Raw genomic sequence first — 21,569 nt, 5'->3', positions numbered from 1 at the left:
TATCCCAGGGATGACTAAGACGTATAGTGCCTGACGAATATGGCCACAACACGTAGGCACCCCGAAGACATGATCCCACGGCAGTACACTGGAAGACCTTGGTAGATACTAGGTTAAATAGCGGTCTGCTACTTAAGGTAGCAGACCACAAGGGAGAGACACTTCAAGCAGATAGCTTAGGCAATACATTTCTTCAGAAGACTCGATAGAATTCCCTCAGTCCTCCCCAGGGCCGCCTTCCCATATTCGACTGTCCCTACGGCTCATAGTGTCCTACTACCTCGTCCTGTCCCCTACCTCACCGGCCGTGTGATGAGCGATATTGCAATATTAATTGCGACCACAACTTCAGACACAATACCCAGAATGCTTATTGCTTCCACCCAGAGGAGAAAATGCTCTCGAAGAAATAAGAAGGCACTATCCATTTCAGTAGCAGTGCCTTGGCTTTTCGCCAGATGCTGGACCCAATAACAACACGAGTATTACAATTCTGATGGCAGATACTGATTGATAGTTTGTGTATCAATCTCCATGCGCTGCGTTCGGTCGCTTGGCAATTTGCAGATATTCGTTTTCAGATGACAGCGCATGACAGTAGAACAATGACGGGCTATTTCTTCTGTGTTTCTTTCTCATCCGCCTGGAATATGCTGTTAGAGGTAAGAAGAAAATCTGGAAATGACAAATGCAGAATCCGAACTGGTGTATCCAAATCAATTGGTACACTGAGGACGGAGTGAAGCAATCCAATTGATCACTGATGGCATCTGTTGATATATGGAGGAGGCGTGCGAGTGAGTTTACTGAGAGCGGTGTAGCAAGAAGGACAATAGCTCCAACTATTTCCTGGAACTCTTGCACCAGTTCGTTTGAATCGTTTTCATTTTGGCTAATGAGAAGGTGTCCTAATACTGGGGTATATGATTTGTCCAACTGGGAAGTGGATGTTGCGGCTGGGTCCTTTGAGAATTGCTGCGAGGCGTCTTTCCGGACTTCGTTGCATAACAAACCGGTATATCGTAGCTGCAAAAATAAGTAATGGCATGGCCATTGTAACTAGGACATGAGTCCCGTTGGTATACCACAGTCTGCTGTTATTTTGGAATGATCGGAAGCCGTGTGAATGTGAATTTATACTACAGTTTTCCATCGTGGTCCCCCAATATTATCACGATGGACTGCAAGCCAGGACTGCAATGGCATACAAAATTCTGCAGGGGAGCTTTTTAGTCCACCGTAATATAACACCAGCAGATTCCATGACTTGATTACATTTCTGGTTAGAAACCAAATGTGAGTTTACCCTTACTCAGCCAGCATCCAAGCAAAAGCGGAGACCAACCAGTACGCCTAGAGCCCATCCGCCTGTCACAGCCAGATTCAGCTATATATATAAAGTGATATGATCCAAAGTCCAACAGATTGTGGAAATAGAAGTCTCTTAGGTTGGCATTTCGTTCCTTTGCAACTCGACGGGCCACTTTTTTTGACCGCATATTTGATCTAAGAGTTCGACTTACTTGGTGTTCCGTTTGGTTACTGTCTGGTCTTCAATGTGTAAACAAAAAAAATGTAATAGGGGAGGGAGCTCTCAATACATGCTTGATTTTCTAGACAGCTTGATGTCCTTCACTTTACATTTTAGTGAAAAGTGCTATTTCCTATGCAAAATGGAGCGGACGGCTCGATCGTGTGGACGGGACGGACGTGGACTACGTTATCTAGTGGCCACCCAGCCCTTTCAATACAACGAGAATGTTGCAGATTTCCCTCCTCCATCCTATCTATACCTTTTATCACGTCTCCGTTCTTTCTACCACTCATCTTTACGTGGTATCCTCGCTTCAAGTTCTTCCCTCTTATTATTACTACAATTTTTTGTACTACGCATATTCCGCTGTTTCATCATCAAACTTATTACCAGAGGCATGCCTCCATCCAAACGAAACGATAGTTTCACCAGCCCTTCACTACATTTAGTTATCCTTTATGGAAGTGATTGAACGTCTTACGAGACCAGCCTGTGAACGTGGGATCAACAGCAGCGTTGCAGGGCTATGCAATGCCAAAATGAGCCGTGGGATAGCTGTGTCCGTGGATGGTGTGGACGTCTTGGAAGCTGAACGCCGGTTTCCCTGGAGGAGGGCACCCAGGTAAAATGTCTCCTTCAGGCAAAGTGGCACGGTCTGAAGTCCAACAATGGGCTGACAGAGTCGCTGGCGTAACACTTTTCGGCGTCGCCCGTGTTCTGTGGCAACAATACATAGTAATGAGGATCAGACCCCTGTCTAGTGGGTCATCCAGTGACACCATTTCCAGGTAATAGATTATTATTTACAAGACCCCAGGGCCCCTCTAACAGATAGATCCCTCGAGAGAATCGTTACTATTATTTAACCACTATGTAGATCGTATATAACTAAACGACTAAACATCAAGACTTCTTAGATGAAAATAAGTACGAAGGCTAACAAGGAACAAGTATGAGAAAGCACATATCATGACATATACGCTCTTCGTTTCTAATCAACACATTCAATGCAATATGAAACGGGAATGAAGTAGAATCCCGTCCATGATGAGTTGGCAGGTAAGATATGATATCTGACTAAAAGTCGGATGGTGGAGAAAGAATAAGAGTGAATAGGAAAGAGATATATTGTTACCTAGATTGTTGAGAGATCGTGAAGAGTTGCGATTTCATAGCCTATAGCAGATATTTCTGAGAATCATGGTTTAGGGCCTATTAAGCTGCTCCCGACGATAGAACAGTAGGAAGCCAAAGCTATATTCGTGATTAGTATAATCTTGCAAGGGTAGGGAATACGGTGGCTTACCTTGCGAAAAGCTGGAAGAAAAGTGCAATCCAGAACCACGCATTTCCAACTTTGTCTACCGACGTGCCCACGTCCGGAGAAATACTTGCTGGACCAACCTTGTTCGGCGCGAATCCACGCGCGCACATCGTGGCGATAGACCCAAGAGCTTGTGCAGTCAACAGGACGAAGCAAACATGAACCCTTGTCAAGGTCTGCAGGAGAATCATACCCAGGCCGACCTGTTGAATTTCATCGAGGATACCAAGCCATAGCCAGACACATCGGGATACAAGCGCACCTGATGTCAGACTTCCTGCCCATGGGAGGTAGTAACCAATATTAGACGTTCCCCACCATGTTTGCGCCCAACGAGGTGCACCGAGACTCAGTCCAAAGACCGGTAGGATCCAGCTGTGTTCCTTGGACAGAATGCGGAAGATGATGAGAATGATTACCCAGAGGATAATGAAGAAGAAGATCACCAGGATGACGACCTCCCATGTCTTGGCGTGTTTGGAGGACCAGAGGAACGACCAGTTCCGACCGAACGCTGCGGCAAGGAACCAGTTCTGGACGATGACCATGAAGAAGAACCAGAGGACGATACGGCGACGGAGGAGAGATGTGTAGAAGAAGAGGATTTTACCGGGAGATTGACGGTAGTACTTGGGTAGGCCCAGGCCAAGGAGGACACCGATGACAAAGCATACTGCGGCGATGGGCATCACCACGGCTGTGAGTCTCCATGTGTTCAATGCAGCAGTGGATACGCCTCCGACTTCAGCTTCGGTGACCCGCGAGCTCCAATACCACAGCGCGACGGTGTAGATCTGTTGAATGCCCTGGATGAGACTTGCGCGGAACATCCAGTCCTTTATGGGGACGGCACCCTGGTCGCCAAAGTTGAGAGCAAAGAACAATGAGCCACTAGACGACGCAGCTGAATAGACGCCCGTGGCGACGTTCTGTGCCCATGCTCTACCAAGAGATGTGATACCGAATGGAGAGGCGCCAATGATGATGAATGCTATGCAATATATGAACCAGGGGAGAGTGAGGACGATCACTGCCGGGAAGCAGCAGAAGAGGACCCACCAACCGATAGAAGAAAGGCAGTAAATCGCAGCGATAATGTACAATTTAGTTGCTGTTTCTCCTACCTGGCCGACCAGCAGGGTCATTTGAGCAGAGTTGGTCGCAATGATCTGTCCCAAACCCAGGAACAGAGTGTAGACAGGCCATTTCCCAATACGCCGTCTCATAAATCTCTGAATCGCAATCGGACGCTTGTACCCAAGACGAGAAAGCCATTGATCGATTGCATCGGACTCATCCGAGTCTGAATCTCCAGCGGCGCCGGAAACACGGTTATACTCCGCATCCTGGACAAAACGGGGCGAGCTCGGCGTAGACACTACACCATCTTTAGGCTGTTTCTTCAACTGCGCGTCGTTGTACATATTGTAGAACTTCCGCTCGCTCTTCATCAAGTACGTCTCAATACAGTAGTCCGTAGTTGAGTTCTTTTTGCTCAGCTTGGTGAGGAGCTCTTCGAAGCGCCGAGTGAAGTGGCCCATGCTGTCAGTAAAAGTCGGGTCAACTTTCTGCAACTCGTAGATGGGCTCTTGGTGGTCACCGACCACCGATTGGAAAGAAAGAACGGAAACATTGCGGGAATGAGCGAAAGGCGTGTTCTCGCTAGAGCCAAGTGCCAGTTGAAATGGGTATTGAGGTAGCCCAGGCGTCCCCGGAGCCGGAGAGGAAGCCCGTGACATGTGGTATGGTGACTCTGGGGCAGAAGAGTAAGGTCCCCGGGGGCCACCCAGCGAGTGAGTACTGTTGTTCCCGAGGGACGTGCCAATATCATGAGATCCGAGTGCGTTGTTGACTGCCGCCATCGCGTCTTCGGGAGAAATATAGTCTCTTTGCGGTGTAACAGTGCCTTCTTCCTCCCCGTCGGTGGTGTCGTCCTCCACGACAATCTGGCTTTCGCGCAGTGGCTTCTTGGCGAGACGCTTTCTGCCCTGGCTAGGTCCAGATCGCCGACCGAGAGAGAGTTGGCGACCCAGACTGCTGCTCCTGTTGCCGTTAGCTGCCTCCAGCTCTTGTAGTTGAGACTGGGCGTGCTCCATCATTCTTCCTTGTGGTGCATCCAAACCCTCCACCGTCGACGCAGTTGGTCCAGGGAGGCCCACCGCGGAGGACCGTATGCTCTGCGTCTCCCAGTAGGTCTGGGACTCTGGCATCGGGCCGGTCACGGTCTTCTTGTTCTTCGTGTGGTGGATCTGGATCGCTGTTTGTTGCAAGCTTTCAAGTTTCTGAATCCATTCAAGGACAGGGAAATGCTGCTTGATGGAGTTTGCACGCATCTCCTCGCGGGTCTCCTGCGAAGAGTCCAGGGCGGATTTGATAGCGGTCCTCAATTGGTGCAGCAGATGGCGGGTTGCATCAGATTCGACAGTGTACCACCAACCGGGCATCTGGCCTAGACCTCCAATACGTGAACCGATTCCCAGAGCACCTTTACGACCGAACTCGACAGCAATCAATCCGAATGGCTCGTCTCTGGACGGGATCAGGGCAAAGTCGGCACCAGAAAACACGTATGGGGGGAGAACAGTGAACTCTGGTTTTGAGAACACACGGCCTGGGAACATTTCCATGATGCGCTCTAGCTTGATAGCAGCCAGCTTACCGTAAAGATCGATGATAGGGCCAATACAGATTAACTGCACTTTCGGTCTCGCCGACAATATCGCCGGCATGACATCTGCAATCAAATCCACCCCCTTCTGCTTTGACCAACGTCCAACAAACACTAGTAGGTCAGCTTCGCGATCCTCATTTAAACCTGCCCACTTCTGCGCCTGTAGCTTGTCATGAATTCGTTCATCGTGGGACTGAATCGCAACTTCGGCCTCGCCCTCGGCATCAGTATCGGAGGGATCTGGGTTAGGAAGACTGCCAATCTTTTCAAGACACCAGAAAATCGGGTATCGAGCCCATGAACGCTTTCCATACTTCTTAGACACACCTACTGCGCCAAAGCCGCGTTGGTAGAATCGCACATAAGTAGCACCGGTGTGAAGAAGATTGAAAACATTTCCAAATTGACTGTATTTGGTCGCAGTTTCGACAGGAAGGTTGAAGACCGAACAAACTTCCTTCTTCTCTTGCTGGTTTCTCAGTGGCCAGAGACCCTGGAATTCGGCATTGTGCAAGGACAGACAGACAGGGATGGTTCGCGACGGCAGCAAGTAGAGAGGCGCCAAGCATCCGTGGAAATCGTTGATGTGGTAGAGATCAACAGAAGGGAACCGCTTGATTGCCTCCGCGATACACTGATTCCATGCCGAATAGTAGATGGCGCTGTCGAGATCGTCCATACGGGGAGGATAAGGCTCCGCTTTAGTCTGCTGTCGGAAGACTGGGGCATCGAGTAGAACATAAGTGATGTTGCCGACGATGTGGTATTGCACATTGATAATATAAGGCTTCTCAAGGATATTGACTACGAAAGGTTCGGTTGGCGTGTCCTGGGGGTATTCGATATCACCAACGCAAGGAACCACCCAGATGAGGTTCTGGTGTTTCAGATGCTGGGACATAAGCTGTGCCATGACTCCTAGACCACCGATCTTAACCTTGACTTTCCAGTCTTCGATGTTGTATTCCATAGTGGCAATTAGCACTGTACGCCGTTTTTCAGGGGCTCCCATAATAGCCACGTCTGCCGGCAGAGCCTTATCAGATATTGCCATATCCGAGTCGCTGTCTCCGGCGAACTTTTCCTTCACCCTGCGCCAGAACAGCAGCGGCAACTTATCATCTTTGACCACGTCACCGTCCGTGTTGAGCTTGACGCGGTAAAATGTTTTAATGAAAATGAACACGCCGGCAAGACCCATGAGGATCGGTAAAACCCAAAGAAGGATGTAGAGCACTAGTTGAGCCCATCCAGATCCGACGGGGAGCAATTCATACCTCAAGTTGGCATCATTGAGCGAGATAGTCCAGCCGAGATGCGGGAATGGCGGCAGAATGGTTATATTGATCACGTTGGATGAGAGGTAGGACGGAGGAAGCTTCTGAACCACAGACGAGTTATCGACATCGCCATAAACCTCTGTAGTATCTGGTATGCCGTCCTTATTCATTCCCCAGACACTCATCTGCCCGACAGCCGGCCATTCGTAGACGAAATCGTACAACCAGCGATTCTTCTTGGTATCGTATCTCATCTTGTTGTCCATTCCTCCATCGTAACCGTATTGGTTGTACGGACCGTTCCAAAACAGGTTCGGGAATCTTCGAGGCACATCATCGTCCCAGCCATAATCGCCTTCTTGAATATAATCGCTACTAGCTGTGAGCCTCGAAAAATATTGTACGCGGATATGAGATCCCTTCCACTTCTGATCGTCTGTACCGGTGAACTCAGGGAAGTCGACTGTTGTGTTGCCACCGTTATATGTGATCCAGTTGGACCAGCTTAGACCGAAATTAGTCGAGTAGCGGAATTGATCAGCTCCGGCGGCATCATGCTGAATATAGATATCTCCACTATCAGATTTGTGGACAAGGCTGGTAGAGTAATTAGAAAGCGGGGATATCAGGGGGTTAGTGTGAGACCCGACACGGAATAAAAACTGGTCAACAGCATCGGTACGGTCGCCAGACGTCGTAGAAACATTGTTGACGGTCAGCTGGTGGATTCCATGATAAACGTCTTTCAGCTTGGCAGACCATTTCCAAACGGTGGGGACCTCTCCGACAAAGTTATTATCAGTCGTCCTGGCAGTAGTTTTGGCGCAGGACACGCTGGATGTATCAAGCGAGGCTGTGACCCCCTTCACCGTCGTAGACTTCAAGGTAATCGCCTTAGTGATGCTGTCACATTCCATCTCTTTTGAATACCCAAGCTGGATGTCCACTGTCTCCCCGCCGTCCTTCGTTGACAGCAACCGGGCATCGTGGCCGGGGACGAACTCTGTAACGGTAGGACCGGGCTCAACGAAGTCGGCAGCCTCCACGTAGACACGGTATTCCCATGGAAGCAATTTCATGCTGCGAATACATCCATACTCCTCAATGCTACCTTGGATCTCGATCTTGCCTGGACCATCTTCCAAAGTGAGCTCATCGTAAGGGTAGAAGAGGTTCTTTAGCTTCGTCCCCGACTTGAAGGGAGCCATCAAGGCAGTATCTTTCTTACTGCAGTCGCCACCGTAAGTGACGGTTTTGTTATCATTTTGATACACGAGCCAAAGAGTCTGATTGCTCTTAGATGCCTCCTTCTGAACTCCGGGAAAGTAGCTCCGCAGCACCGACCACAGGCCAGTCACTGTTGGAGTGGTCGACGAACCAGGAAGGTACACATCCTTTGTAAGCTGAGAGAGCGTCTGAAGATAAATGCCATCATTGGCCACCGCATACTGCTCTCTGATTTCAAACATACGCTTCATGATGTTGCGAAGCGGGTGGGCAGGGTTCCGTTGGTCATACGTGACGGTGATATCTTCGCAGCCATGCAGTCCCTTTTCATTCGGGAAATGGTAGAATTTAGATGTGTTCAGAGTCATGCAGCCATGTGTCCACCAAGCGGTCTGGTAAGTCATGGGCTGCCGCCCGAACAGATAATTAGAGGCAGTAGATTCGAAAACGTACATCGCCTGCTCTTCACCCCACAGGATCAGAGGAATTCCTGGGAGCTCCAGTGTGACTATGAAAAGACCCAAAAGATATTTCTCTGTGCCATTCTTAACTGCCGGCCAGCGGAAGTTGTCCTGGTTAGAGACACCAAACATATGCCTCGGGTCTATCTCGCCCGTTATGGCATTGATAAAGTCGTTGTTAACAAGCATCCCATTCCAGGCCTCGATGAAATCAGTAGGCAAGTCGAAACCAGCAACCAGGTTGCCGTCCATTCCCAAGAAACGGGTCATAGAACGATAGATCGTATAGTGAAACGCGGCTGCATCCAATGCCTGGTACCCATCATCTCTTAGAAAGACTGCGTCCGAATTATTCGTTAGCTTGGCACCAGCGCCTGCAGACTCAGGACGCTGATCCGGCTGTCGGCCACGGCCAAGGTACAGACTGCCGAAGGTATCTCCCGACGTGATTTCTCCGGGAAGGAAGAAGTTATGCTTGCCATATTTCTTCGCACATTCACGGTAAACAGCGGTGATCTCACTGAGGGGCTCGAGGGTTGTCTGGACGGCTTTATCAAAACGGAACCCGTCGATATCCAGACTAGCAATTTGGATACAGGAATGCCTGGTGATGACATCGCGGATAGGCTTGTGCCATTCACGTAGACGATCTTGCACTGAGGCGAACTTGGTCAGTTGACGCTTCCAGTCGGGGAAGTTGCCGAACGCCTCCAGCTCTCCGTACTGATCAAAATCGCTATTATAGCAACCCTTCAACTCGCTGACTTCGCCTGATGTGATCGGGTAGCCAGTCTCGTTCCAGAATTTTGGGTAGTCGCAGGTTTCGTTATACTCATTCCCAAATTTGAAATCGGCATACTGTCTCTCTGAGATCCACTGGACTTCATATTCATCCGCTCGAAAATCGGCCGAGTCGTTGAGGTGGCCTTTGAAGCCGATCAGATTGCTCATTCTGCATAATATTGTAAGATTGCGTTCCGAAATATCCAGAGTACGCACTTACGTTGCCAGAGTATTGTCCACAATCACGTACATATCGCGTTTATGGATCTCGGTGATAGTCCGTCGCCAATCATCCAATGTCCCGTGATGCATGTCTAGCAGAGTGGTATCAACCGGTGAGTAGCCATCGTAGGCCCAGGGGAGGTTCATCAAGAACGTTCCAGCGAAGTAGATACCCTATCTTGATAAGCAACGAAAACGGGTCCGGAATCGGTTTAACACACCCTGAAACCCATGCCTCTGATGTAGTCCAGCGTATCAATCAATCCGACAAGATCACCTCCATGGCGCATCTGATTCGAACCCACCACATGTTCGAAGGCGGTGCCGTTAATGTCGTCATTCGCCGGATCACCGTTCGCTATGCGGTCCAAAAAGATTGTGTAAACGGGGAAGCGCCAGTTGTCCGGCGATGGATGATATTTATGATCTGGCCATTCTCCCCAATAATTAATCGGCGCTTCTGCGGATTTGTTTTCGTTCAAGTTATAGTCAACGAGCGACTCGGTGTATGGCCAACAGAATACATTGATGCTCAGCAAAGATAGGATAAGGGTCGCCGAGCGCTGCATCTCCGTGAGGAACATCCGGCAGTGACCTGCTACCGATAACTGCGCGCGACCCAAGCTCTCGAGAATCGCGAACGGAATAGATCCTACACGGCCTAGCGTTGGAAAAGGCGAGAGAAAGATAAAGGAAATAACGAGTGACTTGTCGACTCAAGACAACGACAGAAAAACTTTCTTGACCGAGGAGAGTTACAGGGAAAATGCTATAAGGCCGGGAAGGCTGGGGGTGAAAAATGGACTACTGCTGCTCCTCCTACTGCTGTGACAGCTACAGATTCACTCCTTCAACTAGATGACATGGAACCATCCACTGAATTTCTTCACCCGCGGTGGGGTAGCAGTGCCTCTCGGTCAGATACCGTATGTTACTTATCCACCGCTGTGGCCTTGATTCGGTTCGTCGACCTCGAGAGGCTGTAGCCCAAGAGCCTCGTTCGTTCCTCATCAATCGGGTGCAGATACCCATGACTGAGAGACCTCATATGGTATGAAGCCGCAGCAGCCAGCACCCAAGTGGCCGCAACTATGAAAGTTTTTTGCCATCCACCCCATTCCCGAACCGATCCGAGTGACGGGAAGTACGCTATGGGTGTACCAGAGTGTGACAGTGAGTTTCGCACTGAATCATTAGGGCGGGGCCATACACCGCAGCCCGATCCAAAGCCGGTTATATTAAGAACAGGGTGATGTGGGCTTATCTAGACTGTTGCATGGTTGAAGGCCGCCATTCCAAAAATTGAGGGTCCAGTGCACATCCAGGTCAATCCAGGTGGAACCCGACATCCTTCTGGCTTAGCCACTGTCCATATCAAGTCACGGTGAGAGGATGAGCAAAAAGGAAAAAATTTGTGGATCGGCATATTTCTTCTGGAACAAGCAATGGTGTTAGAGTGGATCCCTCCACTTCTTATCTGGGTCCCGTTTAGTGGCGGCTGACACATGCCCTATGATAATTATTCATAGTCCATCCGTTGCCTTGCAAACTCTGCCTCTGACGTTGTCTTTCCATGCCTTCTGAGACAGATACGGTGTGAGCCACTGAGATTGCGTAAGATATCAAGGTTAAATGTTCTGTGCCGTTTGATCACCACCAAACGCCCAATTTCTCGAGGCCACGGCCCCCAAATAATAAAGCTATATGACCACATCTATTAAATATTATAAGAGATCTTTTGGAGTAATAAAATATATATTATAAAGAAGCTATATATCTATTTTAAGTATCCCGAAAATGTTGCGGAACCCGTATTTTCCCGTCGACAATTTATTACTAAGTATCAGGACTTGGGTTCTCTGCCTCCCCTACCGCCTGTCGATATATGCTATACTGTAGCTCCAACCTCGTGTCGCTCTGTTTCTAGTTCTTCAAATGATGTCTCCGTCACAATGCAATCCAGTTGTTGATCCAGTCTCATGCCGCGACATCACTATTTAATTTTTTAAAAAACATTAGTATTTTAACGAATTTAGGTTGACCAGTATAATGTGTAGCAAATTGGATCTGTCTTTAGTTAGTATAAATCCTATATAGGCCTGGTAAATGCAAAGCATATCTCCTGTCAGGACTTCTAGTCGTGTTCGCGAGGCACGAATCTCACGGGCTTGGGCGAGCTGACTAACTCATCTAGATGGGTGACTAATAATGCCACGTGACCATACCGAATACGGTAGGTCTCTAACCCCCTCTTAGCCGAGCTGCTCACCAGTGCTATTACATACAGAATCGCATCAAGAGCAAAAGCCGAAAGCTAATCTAAACTATACCGCGCAGGAAAACTGTAAATACTTCCGACCGAAGCAATTTATTAAGGCTGTCCGCAGGAAGCTCGCGTGTATAGTGATATCAAATATTAATATATTTTAAGCACCTAATGATAACTGCAGAACTAATAAGATCGTTTATTATCAACATGGAGGCAATGGGCTTTAAAGGCACAGAGTCGATCTCTATCTTATTAAGTAGGCGACAGCAACTAAGTTTCCCAGGCTGCATTAAATACAGCTATATAATCTGATACTGACCAATAATTATAATAAGGACCACCCCAATCTAAATCGGTATAAAATATTGCATGCAGCAGGGGCTAATTTGACATTTAAAAGGTAACCACCCGCGTACGAGATCAGTTGGTTTCCTGAAGCAAGGAAAGGATCAAGTTTATTCGTAAAGGCGCATATAGTAGAGGGAGAACCCATGGAAAATAGAACAAGCGCAGAAATTTCTGCCAGGAAAGTTTGTTTACGATCCGAGATGCTTATCCAACGTTCAGGAAGAAAACAATGTGGCCGGTGGAAGTAGCCCGGTTATGATGTATAGCGTAGTCTGATGTCGCAACGCGATAGCCGGCGGGGATAAACTGGCCTTCTACCATAGCTCCTCCCTAACCTACTTCTCGCAGAAGCGCTATGGAGCTTGTGGGGAGATTCTCAAAGTTTCGTTAACGTAGGCGGTCAAAAAGTGGCAGTTCATGAGACATGGGCCTGTTCGGATCTCTTCGAATGCATGAAAAGCTTCTTTAATCTCTTCTGCAAGCTGGATATAGGCAAATCAGTTTCGGCTTAAATAGAATAAAATGGCACTCAGGGTTCCAGACACAGTTTCAAACCCTATTTTGCGCATAACGTGCCAGTTAGCCGAGGTTATAAAGTACATTTGCATGTTAGTGTAGTCTCATACCAGCTTGAACAAGCACACCACATTCAGCCCAAATCTCCATCCGACTGAGCGATTTACCATTCAGGACGAGTTCTTTTGAAGTAGAGTTGAATGTATATCTCTACTCTATTTCTCCCTGGACTCTTGTATGTGTAGGGTAGTGAAGTAATGTTGTACTCAATCTACCTCTCGGTGTAATTGGTGTAAGTATATTCTCAAATAGCTTCCAAGCCCACGTAAGCAAGAAATACTAGTATCGTTGCAGCATGCGCCCCGTGCTCTCGAGTTTTCAAAGTTTTCATGTGCCTCTTCAAAGAATCCTTTTTGATCTCTTGATCAAATACAAATATAACAGTAGGTAGACCAGCCTGAAATACATTATGGTGCTCCTACGGAGAAGTGATCTTGCCAGATTATTGTGTCCAATATCTGACAAATTTAGATCTGTAAGAGAGCCCGAAATATGTTCTAACATGCGAAACTCAAACTTGTCAAGCGACGCCGCCGTGAAAAATGGGCTGAGTATACTCATGCGTTGGGCATGAATCTCGGTATTTTCTAGAACAATTTTGTAAGAGAATATATATCTAGGCCAAAATCCAAGATCAGAGATAGGAACATGAGTCTCGCTCGTGAAAGCAGTTTTGCGATGAGGAAAAATGCATAGCGATGACACACCTCTCTTAGCTTGCACTGTACAGACATATAACAAATAACGTCACCTAATGAACACTTAGATTAACACTAACATCGCCAAATCTAGGAGAGGTGATCAATACCATGTTTTCGTTGGCATTGCAATATATCGCCGTGTACACTTTTATGATATGCGTGGTATGGTGCCCTTGCATTAAAAAGTTTGGAAGTATTTAAATGGCCCTGGATATTTTGCTAAGTGATGGTGAAACACCTGATAGACCACCCATGCGAAAATCTAGGGAAAAGGAGGGGAAAGAGTTGAAGAATTAGTGGAAATACCTCTGCGTTCACTGTTAAGAGGTATCATTCTTCTTAGAAGGGGAAGCAAAATAATCGTTAGAGTCGTCAGAGATAAATGATCAACAATCGCCGAGACAGATTTTCGGATCTTTTTTTTTCGAGAAGGAATTTGATATGAAATGCCATTTTGGATGCTTAATTAAAGCTGGCTGTTCCTGAAATCCGTAGTAACAAAGGATCAGAAATGGATATCCAAAGTGAAATAAAAACCTCTCGCCCAAAGTAAAGAATTCAAAGAATATTCGAAAAGAACGTAAGCCACGTATTTGCATATGGTAGGTCATCATGAAGGGTCTATCACTTCTGTATAAATATGTGCAAATAGATGCATTATTACATTGCATCATCCCTAGCTTGAAAACACAATATCTTGGCTAGTGCAGATGACATGCTATACTTAACTCTCAAGGAAAGCTTCGAGTGCGGCTTTTGAGCGGGAATGGACTCTATTATTGCTTATACTACCGCCTGCGATCCACGAGGCTTTAAAGATACAATCAAACATATAAAACATAAGCAAACATAAGCAAACTTTAGCACTACAAGTTCATTTAAGTATCTTGTGTTCTCCCAAGGCGTAAGCCAGTTTTTAGAGGTCTAGTCATCTTTCGCATTAATATAAGTATTGAATGTTGATCTATGTTTGTTCGATATGAAAATAGCAGTTGTTTAATAGAATCTCAATTGAGAAAATTCAAAACAAGGTATATACTCATGATCCATAAATCCAAGATATTAGACTCTAACGCGCACACGCTGTGAGAGTATGCTTGAATAACGGGCACAACTTGAAGAACGCGGAGAGAATAGCACAGAGAATAGAAGCTAGCAAGAGAATATACTAATGGTTAAGATACCGGCAGGACAGAGAATAAAAAGCTGAGTCCCTGGGGTCACGTGTGATTTTACCCCTGTCGTACTATCCTAGCTAGAATGAGCCTATTACATGCACACAAGCCTATTAGTATTTGAGCCCCTCTTTATAAAGTACACGTAAATATTTGTGTATTATTTAATGATCATCTGACCGCCAAATCTGGCTCTTGCTTTTCGAAACGCTAAAATTTTAAGCTATTGCACAACACCCACCTTAGAGAGATTTGCTATTGACGAACCACGTCTCGGCTCATTGCTATGGATGTTGTATGCTCTATGCAGGATATGGACGCTTGGGGTCCATTTGTGGTCAACGGTGCTTGCGGTAACCTCAGCTTCACCCTCCTTTTTGAGGAGGTCGTGATGGCAGTCATTCCTGCGAGTTGTGCGCTTCTGGCCACACTAGCCAGAATTACAAGTTTATTTCGCCTAAAGTCTAAGACTGAAAGGACATTTTTGTCTGCACTTAAACTTGTAAGTGTCTAATGATAGTCTATTGCACCTGCTAAATTCATTAAGCTGTAGGGTGCGATGAGCTTACTTGCAGCTCTTGATCTCATTCACATTTGCGTAATTGCAATAAACGCAACACCCAAGACCCGTGCATCTTTAGTGACTGCCATTCTATATTTTCTATTGACTTCGGTTTTTATCTACCTGTCGGAGCTCGAACATACGAGAACAGTATGCCCTTCTTATTTTCTATGCGCCTACCTCTCCTTTATTTGTCTTTTGGATATCATTCGTGCACGAACACTTTGGACTATCTACAATGCGAAAATTGTTGCCATAGTTTTCACGACAGCACTTATATTGCGACTATTGGTTCTGATACTTGAATCATGGAGCAAACAACATGCCTTGAAGGAACCCTTTCGAGATTCACCGCCTGAAATGACTAACGGGCTTTTTAGCCTTCTCTTCCTCAGCTGGTTGAATTCGTTGTTGTTGATTGGTTATAAGGAAAGACTATCGTTGAACAATCTATTTGACTTGAGAGAGAGTATGAAGGCGGAAACTCTTCTAGCGAAAATTGTAGACAAGTTGGTTTGCGGTCAGTTGAAAATGACTTGGCCGTAAGACGGAAACTGACTATATTCCAGCAAAGGAATGGAAAATGCAATCCTTATTTACCATGGTCTTGATACAGCATTGGGATACGTTCACCGCGGGTGCTTTGCTACGACTTTTCCTGATTGCGTTGAAGTTCACACAACCATTCCTAGTGGAAAGTTTGCTTGACTATGTCAGCGCAGGGTCTGAAAAATCGTCTGCTCGAGGTACATGGCTGCTTATTGCTTATGCAGCGGTATATATTTCAATTGCAGTAGGCCTCTCAGATTTTCTTTTAAGGTTCCTCTTCTGATGAAATAGGTCTGTCAAGCAGGGTATAAGTACCAAACTCACCGATTGATTGCTATGGTTCGGGGGGACCTTACCACGCTATTATATCGCCACATTATTGATACTGATACTATGGAAACTTCTACTTCCCCTTCAGGACCTGTGACACTCGTGAGTATTGGTATGGAAAAGGTTGTATACTCCATGCAGCGAATCCATCAGACGTGGGCCGGACAAATCGAAATTGCCCTGGCAATCTGGTTGCTCGAGAAACAAATTCACCTAGCAGTACTTGGGTCAGTACTTATTGCTATTTGTACGTTATGACTCTCTATCTTACTACCCAAGCGCTGGTTCCTTGACTAAATACTGTACAGTATGCATTGGAGCAGGTTGTTTTGTGGCTGTCACTGCTGGCCGGCGACAGATCCTCTGGGTAGACGCTAGCGAACGAAGAATCAACATGACAACAAGCATGCTTACGCAGTTTAAGTCTATTAAGCTAGCAGGCTATTCCAATATTCTATCTTCTCGGATCTTAAATTTCCGCGATGCTGAAGTTGATATATCCAAGACATTTCGAGAATGTGTTGTAGGGATGGTAATCTTAGGTGAGCCAATTTTCAACCCTTTGTAAGGCTCGGCATGCGCTAAGGGTTAATCAGCCAACCTTTCCATTATTGCAGCTCCTATAGTTGGCTTTGGGATATATGTATTAACACCTAGCGTCAGAGAAGGAAGGACTTTTGACTCTAAGAAGGCTTTCACTTCCCTCGCTATATTCGAATTGCTTGCTCAATCGACAAGCGTGACAATACAAGCACTTGTCGAGATAGTATCTGCTGCGAATTGCGTGGACAAATTCAAACAACATATTGCCGGCGACTCCCAGGATAACCATGCAGACAAACAAGTCCTGGAGAGTTCGTCTGTCAATCTTGATAGTGGCATCCTGCTTGAAAACAGCCACAACCGTTCCCTAATCAATCAACCAGGAGGCGGGACTTTGAGTGATATGCCACTAATATATGCGCATAGTGTGAATATTGGTTGGTCCGGCCATGACCCGGTTATCAAAGATCTTACCTTCAATATCATGAAGTCCCAGATCGCTGTCATCACTGGTAGTGTTGGATCAGGGAAATCAACGCTGGTTAGTGCAATCCTAGGTCAGGCATTAGTATTTTCGGGCACACTTTTCACCACCTTCAAACACGCTGCTTATTGTAGCCAAAACCCATGGCTCTTGAATCAAACAATACGGGACAATATTTTAGCAGGATCGGATTTTGAAGCCGGCTGGTACGAGACAGTAATAGACGTATGCTGTCTTAAAATGGATATTGAAAGGATGTGCATAGGCGACCAGTCAATTATTGGAAGTGAAGGGACACGTCTGAGTGGGGGTCAAAGAAAACGCTTAGTAAAGCCCTCACTGCAGCTCTATGTGATACTTGTATGTCTAACAAAATAGCAGGCCCTAGCGAGAGCTGTCTACTCAAAGATGGACATTTTAATCTTAGATGATGTCTTCAGTGGCTTGGATCCCCAGACAACCGAAAGAATTACAAGAGGTCTGTTGGGACCTAGGGGACTACTTCGCAGAACCCAAAAAACAGTTATTCTGACTGTTACCGGACGTAAGTTTTAACAGTTCCTTTGTAACACTTGCTTCACTTACATTAACAAGAATGAAAGGCTTTTCCTGCGATGTTGATACAATTATCGACCTTGGCCACAATACGCAGCCTTCACAAAACACAGAGAGATCGCGAACAAGCCCTCCCGAAGAATCTGGAGGCCATCACTTGGGAAGTATTGACAAAAACAACTTCCTCGAAAGGTTCTCCGAAGAAAACCATCAAGATATCATCCAACAGAAACCAAAAAATGACGGCAGCCGCCAAAGTGACGCACAAATTTACCGCTATTACATCTCGAAAGCCGGAAGAACAAATGTTACTCTCTTCATACTGTACTGTATAGGGGCCGTTGTTGGGATGTATCTTCCTCGTAAGCCATTTTACCCAACTGAAAAGTCACATCGATCTTTATTGAGTCTTTATTAGAAATTTGGATAGCATTGTGGACCAAGGCAAATGAGTCGAACACAGGCCTTGGAACAAATGTTTATCTAGGCGTTTATGTTGGATTTGGGGTATTCGCAGCACTGTGCTTATTTCTTGGTGGGCTGTAAGTTAAATGGTCTTGTTGTTTCATGCTGTGAATCTTTCTCCTAATTATCTAGGAACATGATGATGACGATTGTGCCGAAGTCAGCTCGACTACTGCATCGTGAACTATTGCATACAACTATGCAGTAAGGCAACAACACTTTACATATGTTCTACTTGAAAGCCGCTAATGCATATTAATCAGAGCGCCGGTATCATTTATTGCCAATCAGGACATTGGAAATATTGTGAACAGGTTCGATTTTAAAGTTTAAAATGTCGTGGACGCTTGCTGATCAGCATGAATCTACGAATAAGATTTAGCCAAGATTTAGGAATAATCGATACCGACCTGCCGACAGCATCTTTCTTGACAATATTCAATATGTGCAGCTGCGTTATCCAAACAGCATTTGTTTGTGTTTCTTCGCGATTTCTTGCTACCACTGTTCCAGTTTTTGCTGCCATGCTTTACTTGGTTCAAAGGTTCTACTTAAGGACTTCACGCCAGCTCCGTAACCTTGACATTGAGGCTAAAGCTCCTCTAATCTCTCATTTTATGGATACTATTACTGGCAAGACTACGATACAAAGCTATGGTTTAGGAAAGAGTTTCGAGACTCGCCTGATCAAGCTACTCGACGCTTCACAGAGACCTTTCTATCTATTATATTGCATTCAGGATTGGCTGGGACTGGTTCTAGGTTTGTTTGTCGCGGCAATGGTGATAGTCCTTGTCGGCATTACCATTGGAATAAGAGGAAGCCCAACGGCTGGTTTCCTTGGAGTTGCTCTCAACAGCGTCATCAGCTTTTCCCTAGAGCTTGCTGAGCTAGTTACAAGCTGGACAGATCTGGAGACAGCTATACAGGCACTCTCCCGAATCAAGTCTTTTACAGCCAATACTTCTGCTGAGTCCAACTCTGAAGAGGAAAGTCATCTACCGGAGAACTGGCCTTCTGGTGGTCAAATAGAGTTCAAAAATGTCTCTGCGTCTTATAAGTAAGCTTTTGTATCATGACTTGTTTTATGAATATGCTCCTAACCAGTATAAGAGGTAGTGCCAGCGCCGTCCTCGTGGATATTGATCTCCTAATCACAAGCGGCCAGAAGATTGGTGTCTGCGGTCGGACGGGCAGGTTAGTATAATATATTTGCCACTCCTTCCTCCCATTCCCCCAATACCCACACCACAAACGCCATCAATACAGCTTATAGGCACTTAAGAGGATCGTTAAGCTAAAGTTGTTCATATAGTGGGAAAAGCTCGCTCCTGGCCACTTTAACTCGTATTCTAGATGTTGACCACGGCTCGATTTTGATTGACGGTATCGAGATCAAGTATGTTCCACACCAGCACATCAGAAGCAATATTTTGAATATACCCCAGGAGCCGTTCATTATCCCTGGTACTATACGAAATAACATGGATCCGTGGGATAAACTCCCCAACTGTCAGCTGACAGATATCCTGAGAAAGGTATGTTTATGGGAGAACATTTCTACAAAAGCTGGACTGGACACCGATATGAACGACATTCATTTGTCAACTGGACAGCTGCAGCTCTTGTCTCTGGCACGGGTGCTAGTTCAACAAGGAAGAATTGTTGTTATGGACGAAATTTCTAGCAAGTAAGTTTTCCGCGTAGGCCGTGTGAATTCTTTGGTAACTAACAGTATGTAGCCTCGACAGCGAGACAGATGTTTTGATCCAGAGTGTTATCAATGAGTGCCTCATGGGTCGTACAGTCATTATTGTTTCGCATAACTTAGACCGCCTCATGGAGTGTGAGAAAGTGATTGTTATTGAAAGTGGTCGGGTTGTTGAGTTTGAGGCTCCTAGTTCGCTTATTAGTGACCCAAACTCGAGGTTTTCTCAAATATTTCAGTAGCGAGAGTCAGTCTTTATTCTACTGTTTATGATACTCAGCAGCTAAGTGGACGTGAAATCGTGAAATCTGAAACGTGCTCTATAAAAATTGAACCTGAGTTGTACACTCAATATTGTATCTAGGATGTGTCTGTCAGGCGAGCGTAAATCCGTATCGTAACTCGTTCAAGAGTTAAAAAAAAAAAAAAAAAAATTAGAATAAGATAAATTCACCGTCTTACTCATCTTGTAATGTTGAATTTGTGATTTCTAAATCTCTTTTATCCGCAGGACAAAACCCTAACAAGGACCTTGGGTCCTGTGAATTACGAGAGTTACTGTCAGGATCACCAGATGTCTCGTTTTTCGTCTTCCGAGATGAGGTGATCTGGAACATCAATACTCGGGGTAGGAACTCTGTCTTCCAAGTATCGTGCATCACGGGGATCCTCTAATCCTTCATCGTCCTCGACTCTGGCAACACCAGTCCGATAGGCCTTTTGCTTTTCTGGAGAGTCAATGTGATATATCGCCTCACTCTAAATCCGACAAAATTGGCTAACCGGCCACGAGTGTGATGAATGCACCACGTGGTCTGTTTGCATTGCTTATATCTAACTTGTCTGATGTTTACGTTCCCGCACCCTCCTCCTCTCCACGCTTGAAGTTTTCGATTAGACAGCCAATTTAATCAAGTTTCATGGCCGTCATTCGAGGGCTATGTAATTTTGTCATCTCTGCCCCTGTTTCTAAGGTCTTGATGATACGTAACATATGTACGCTGCTCCATACGCTCCCTTGTGGGGGGCTTGGTACCTCTTACGACTTCGTACGGAATTTACACGCCCTTCTTGCGTAGAGCACACTCTACTGCTCTATTCTTCAACAAGAGAGCATGTTGTACCGGTTCCAGCCCAAGACATTTGGGAATTCTGGAGATACGCAAGAGCTCGGTGCCTTCCTTAGAAAACAACCTTTGAGGCCTGCCCAGAGATGATTGGCACTTGCGACTGCATACCGGTGTTCGATGGCTTCTCGGGCGATGGAATGAGCCTCCCACCCTCTACCAACATGTCCATTCTCGAATTCATCGTCAAGACAACAGCATTGAATAGTGATGTCGTAGGTATTTTGGATAAGTTTAACAAGTGATTTGAAGACTTTAAGGAGCTGGTGACTCTTTCTCGAAACGCGCGCTCTACGTATATTGGGTGCAGTTATCTGTGATAAACAAGAAGTACCTAGTGCCATCACTCAGGCTACTCACCCCTCTGCTCAGCCCCTGCTCAGTGATCAGCTCAGGCCGCTCCGGGCGTGCTCAGTTCTGTTCAGTGAGCAAAAAGCGGCGAGGGGTGAGCACTAAAACGGAAAGGGGAAATACAAATTACTATAATACAGCATAGGATCGCGTAAAAAGATATCTCTAATTTCGATAAGACTGGCTTCGCTATGGGCCTAGTAGCCTCTGCTCGAGTTATTACTAGAGCTGACTACTATGGCAAAGCGTGTCTTGTACAGCCAGGAAATCAGGAATAGGTTACTTCAATCGAGTGTATCAACTCTACTGGCTAGGTGCTTCCTC

General features: G+C 46.1%; 2 protein-coding genes across 2 annotated transcripts; one reads left to right on the top strand and one right to left on the bottom strand.

Moving 5' to 3' along the window:
* Positions 1-2,739: 2,739 nt before the first annotated feature.
* On the bottom strand, positions 2,740-10,086 carry ags3 (alpha-1,3-glucan synthase Ags3; the record flags this gene model as incomplete). The annotated part of the gene is made up of 4 exons (XM_033573961.1): positions 2,740-2,788; positions 2,841-9,449; positions 9,501-9,676; positions 9,724-10,086. The coding sequence occupies 4 exons, from the start codon at positions 10,084-10,086 to the stop codon at positions 2,740-2,742; spliced, it is 7,197 nt and encodes a 2,398-aa protein (XP_033424513.1).
* Positions 10,087-14,857: 4,771 nt separating this feature from the next.
* ATNIH1004_009368 (uncharacterized protein) lies at positions 14,858-20,009 on the top strand (the record flags this gene model as incomplete). Its single annotated transcript, XM_033573960.1, has 12 exons — positions 14,858-15,073; positions 15,125-15,653; positions 15,703-15,908; positions 15,974-16,259; positions 16,321-16,554; positions 16,609-17,264; positions 17,421-17,583; positions 17,642-17,956; positions 18,573-19,119; positions 19,173-19,256; positions 19,375-19,749; positions 19,802-20,009. 12 exons carry the CDS (start codon positions 14,858-14,860, stop codon positions 20,007-20,009), a joined length of 3,819 nt encoding a protein of 1,272 aa, XP_033424512.1.
* Between the last annotated feature and the right edge of the window lie 1,560 nt (positions 20,010-21,569).

This window comes from Aspergillus tanneri (genome assembly GCF_003426965.1).
Source record: "Aspergillus tanneri strain NIH1004 chromosome Unknown AapTan_6_pilon_pilon_pilon, whole genome shotgun sequence".
Classification (NCBI taxonomy): Eukaryota; Fungi; Ascomycota; class Eurotiomycetes; order Eurotiales; family Aspergillaceae; genus Aspergillus; species Aspergillus tanneri.
Note: the sequence above shows the minus strand (reverse complement) of the source record. Positions and strands in the feature narration are given on the sequence as shown.